General features: G+C 48.2%; 1 protein-coding gene across 1 annotated transcript in view; it reads left to right on the plus strand.

Moving 5' to 3' along the window:
- LOC122541436 (zinc-binding protein A33-like) overlaps positions 1–1702 on the plus strand; it is a 19668-nt gene extending 17966 nt beyond the window's left edge. Inside the window, exon 6 of the mRNA XM_043678209.1 lies at positions 776–1702. Within this exon, the coding sequence (XP_043534144.1) occupies positions 776–1326 (551 nt within the window). The 3' untranslated portion in view covers positions 1327–1702. The remainder of the gene's footprint in view (positions 1–775) is intronic.
- Positions 1703–4367: the final 2665 nt, after the last annotated feature.

Below are 4367 nucleotides of genomic sequence, written 5' to 3' on the forward strand. Positions count from 1 at the left end.
CTCCCCCTCCTGGCCCCCACCATCTGACACTCTTCTATGCTGTCCAATACCCCCTTGCTCTCCCCTCACTCTCCTTCCCCACCCCTGAGTGCTTCATCTCCCTCGACTTCTGCCACACTCTCTGCTCCTTGCTTTCCCCTCACCTTCTGTTTCAGTTTACCCTCTCCACCACACACCCCCTTGCCACTACTATCACACTTTCCCCATTTCTCCCCACTCCTCCTGGCTCCCCAGATGATCTTATCCCGAGGGATACCCCTTCCCACTGCTCTCACCTGGGCACTCAACCCTCCCATTGCCAATTCCCCCTCCGAGCTCCCCCTCATTCTCTACACCTCTCTCTCTTATACCACCTCTTCACTCTCCTCTCCTCTCACTCCCACATATCCTCACTTTCCATACTCTATCCCACATCTACTCACTCTCCCCCTCTTTTTAACCTTGCCCTCCATCCTGCGATAGGATTAGGTTTAGGGTTCTGTTCTTCCTGTGCACTTCATTTCCCCATCACTCTCCTCCAAATGAGCCCTCTCACCTCCCTTCCCTTACTCCTCCCTCCCCAGCCCTCTGCCTCACCCATCCTTCCTCCTCATTCCTCCACTCTCATCACTCACTGCATTCTCCCTCACTCACTCCTCTTTCCCTGTCCCTCCCCTCCATCAACTCACCTTTTCCAGACTCGCTCCATCTCCCTTTTACTCCCACACCCTCTATCGCTTCGCCCCTCACTACCTGCTCTCTCTCTCTGACGGTGTTATTTGATCTCTCCCCCCAGCTCCAGCCTCTCTGACTCTGGATCCGAACACAGCGCATCCCCGGCTCATCCTGTCTGAGGGCCGGACCAGTGTGAGACTCGGAGACACAGAGCAGCCGCTCCCTGACTCCCCGGAGAGATTTGATTCCTCGGCCTGTGTCCTGGGATCAGAGGGATTCACATCAGGGAGACATTACTGGGAGGTGGAGGTGGGGGAGAAGACCTGGTGGGCTCTGGGAGTGGCCCGAGAGTCTGTGATGAGGAAAGGGGGGAACACCCCGAGCCCGGAGACCGGATTCTGGATTGTGGGGCTGTTACCCGGATGTGGTTATTTTGCCGCCACCTCCCCCTCATCGACCCCCCTCTCCCCGAGTGAGAATCCCCGGAAGATCGGGGTTTTCCTGGACCATGAGGGTGGACAGGTGTCATTTTACAATGCGGACACCATGTCCCATCTCCACACTTTCACCCACACTTTCACTGAGAGGATCTTTCCCATCTTCTGTCCGGGATTGAATGACGACGGGAAAAACTCCGCCCCGTTGACAATCTGCGGGATTAAAGGGCACTGACAGATCCATCCCATAATTTCACCCCGTCCCCCTGCCTCCTGCCAGCTGTAAACTGATGGGGGTCAGTCTCAGTCTGGGGGAAAGAAGGAGGGGGAGAGAAGAAACAAATAGAAGCTCAATTGTAGAGAGGGACTGACTGGGTAGAGTGAGCTGTGAGCTGCAGGAACCCGGGGACCTTCCTGTCTGAAATGTTGCTCCACAGGCGGGAGGTGGCGCTACATGACGGTGTTGGAGATGAATCAGTCAGTGGGTCTCAGACTGGGCTCAGGGGAGTCTTTCCAGGGGGAGACCAAATCATTTCACTGCCGGTCAGTGGAGTCTTTCCAGGGGGACTGGGCTCAATCAAAATAAAAATGTCAGATTGATCTTCTTTAGACTTCCGCCATGTGTCAATAATGTATACCCCATACATAGAACATAGAATAGTACAGCACAGAACAGGCCCTTCAGCGCACGATGTTGTGCCGACCCTTGATCCTCATGTGAGGTAAACCTAATGTACGAACCCTCAAATTTCTGTGACCATATGCATGTCCAGCAGTCTCTTAAATATCCTCAATGACCTCGCTTCCATAACTGCTGCTGGTAACGCATTCCATGCTCTCACAGCTCTTTGCGTAAAGAACCCGCCTCTGACATCCCCTCTATACTTTCCACCAAACAGCTTAAAACTATGACCCCTCGCATTAACAATTTCTGCCCTGGAAAAAAGTCTCTGGCTATCAACTCTATCTATGCCTCTCATTATCTTGTACACCTCAATTAGGTACCCTCTCTTCCTTCTTTTTTCCAATGAAAAAAGTCCGAGCCCAGTCAACCTCTCTTCGTAAGATAAGCCCTCCATTCCAGGCAGCATCCTGGTAAACCTCCTCTGAACCCCCTCCACATCATCCACATCTTTCCTATAATAGTGCGACCAGAACTGGACACAGTATTCCAAGTATGGTCTGACCAAAGTTTTATACAGCTGCAACAAGATCTCATGGCTCTTAAACTCAATCCCCCTGTTAATGAAAGCCAAAACACCACATGCTTTCTGAACAACAACATGATGTCATAACATTGAGAAACTGGTCTTGTTTTGCTCAGGTTTGTAACTATTGCCCAGAATGTTACTGCTTTTTCATAAAATTGGAAAATTTGAAAACCTCAGATTTGAAAGTGATGGGTGAACTGATCATTTATGTCATGATCATATAATATTTAACCATGTTTGAAACCATTCAGTTGATTGAGCTTTTGACTGAAGACACAGTTAGGATTCAGAGGGAAATTGATCCTGAACTTGGAAAATGCTTTTGAGAAATTGTCACCTGAAAGAATTAGAATTAAAATTGAAGTCCATGGAATGAAATGCCAGTGATAATGCCAGGGCGGCATGGTGGCTCAGTGGTCAGCAGTGCTGCCTCACAGCACCAGGGATCCCAGTTCATTTCCAACCTTGGGCGACAGCCTGTGTGGAATTTACATACTCTCCCCGTGGATTTCCTCGGGGTATTCCGGTTTCCTCCAACAATCCAAAGATGTCCATTTAGGTGAATTGGCCATGCTGAGTTGCCCATAGTATTAGGTGCGTTAGTTAGAGGTAGATATAGGGGAATGGGTCTGGGTGGGATATTCTTTGGAGGGTCGGTGTGGACTTGTTGGGCCAAAGGGCCTGTTTCCATACTGTAGGGAATCTCATCTAATCATAACATGAAGATTAATTTGACAGGGTGACAGTGAATGAGGACTTTTGTGATGAGTTTTACAGCAATGTTCTGTGTTGGCCTGTTCCAGGCACAGGTCTGGCAGCATTTGTGCAGAGAAAATATTTTCTCAATCAATTTCTATTTTGTTTCAGATTTCCAGCATTTGCAATTCTTTGTTTGTTGAACACTAGGTGTGTTACAAACTTCAATTTTCACTGCCAAGGAGTGCTACAAAAACAGAAATTGCTGGTGAGAATCAGCAATCTGGCAACGTGAGTGGAGGGAAAGAAGAGACAATATTTAGGTCTAGTGACACTGCTCCAGGTTCTCGAGCATTTTTTTATTTTTGTAGGAAACCTTGTGATTGGCAGTGAAATGTAGATTCTTCCAGATCATTTCAAAGGGTTGATGAATTAGGTTTCAAGTAGGCTGAGGCATTAACTTCCCCACTGCTGACCAAGGACTCTTGAATTCCCTTTTACATTGCAGGGCTATGCCTCTGTGGTGAGAAAGGGACTCTGAAGCCTGTCTAACCCATCACATAAATCAACACATTTCTACACCCTCCCAATGGACAGACACAAGCAGATCTGAACAAGAGTCACACTGGATTTGAAACATTTCTCACACCTCAGCTGCTGCCAGACCTGCTGAGTTTCTCCAGCATTCTCTGTGCTTGTGTGGAATTTGAAGCTGCAGAGGGCTGTTGAGGCTGGGTCATTCAGGATATACAAGGCTCAGATGGACAGATTTTTAACAAGGAAGGAAATCAAAAGTTATGGAGTTCAGGCCGGAAAGTCGATTTGAGAATGATCAGATTAGCTATAATCTTATTCAAAGGCAAAGCAGAGGAGAGGTCCCATCTGACAAACCTTAGTGAGTTTTTTGAGGAAGTGACAAAGAAGATTGATGAGTGCGATGGAAGTGTGTTTTTCTGACTGGAGATTTGTGACCAGCGGTGTTGTGCAGTGATCTGTGTTAGAACATAGAACATAGAACAATACAGCACAGTACAGGCCCTTCGGCCCACGATGTTGTGCCGAACATTTGTCCTAGCTTAAGCACCCATCCATGTACCTATCCAATTGCCGCTTAAAGGTCGCCAATGATTCTGACTCTGCCACTCCCACAGGCAGTGCATTCCATGCCCCCACCACTCTCTGGGTAACGAACCTACCCCTGACATCCCCCCTATACCTTCCACCCTTCACCTTAAATTTATGTTCCCTTGTAACACTCTGTTTACAAGGGAAAAAGCTTCTGACTGTCTACTCTATCTATTCCTCTGGTCATCTTATAAACCTCTATCAAGTCACCCCTCATCCTTCGCCATTCCAATGAGAAAAGGCC

The sequence above is a fragment of the Chiloscyllium plagiosum genome, chromosome 37 (assembly GCF_004010195.1).
Source record: "Chiloscyllium plagiosum isolate BGI_BamShark_2017 chromosome 37, ASM401019v2, whole genome shotgun sequence".
Taxonomy (NCBI): Eukaryota; Metazoa; Chordata; class Chondrichthyes; order Orectolobiformes; family Hemiscylliidae; genus Chiloscyllium; species Chiloscyllium plagiosum.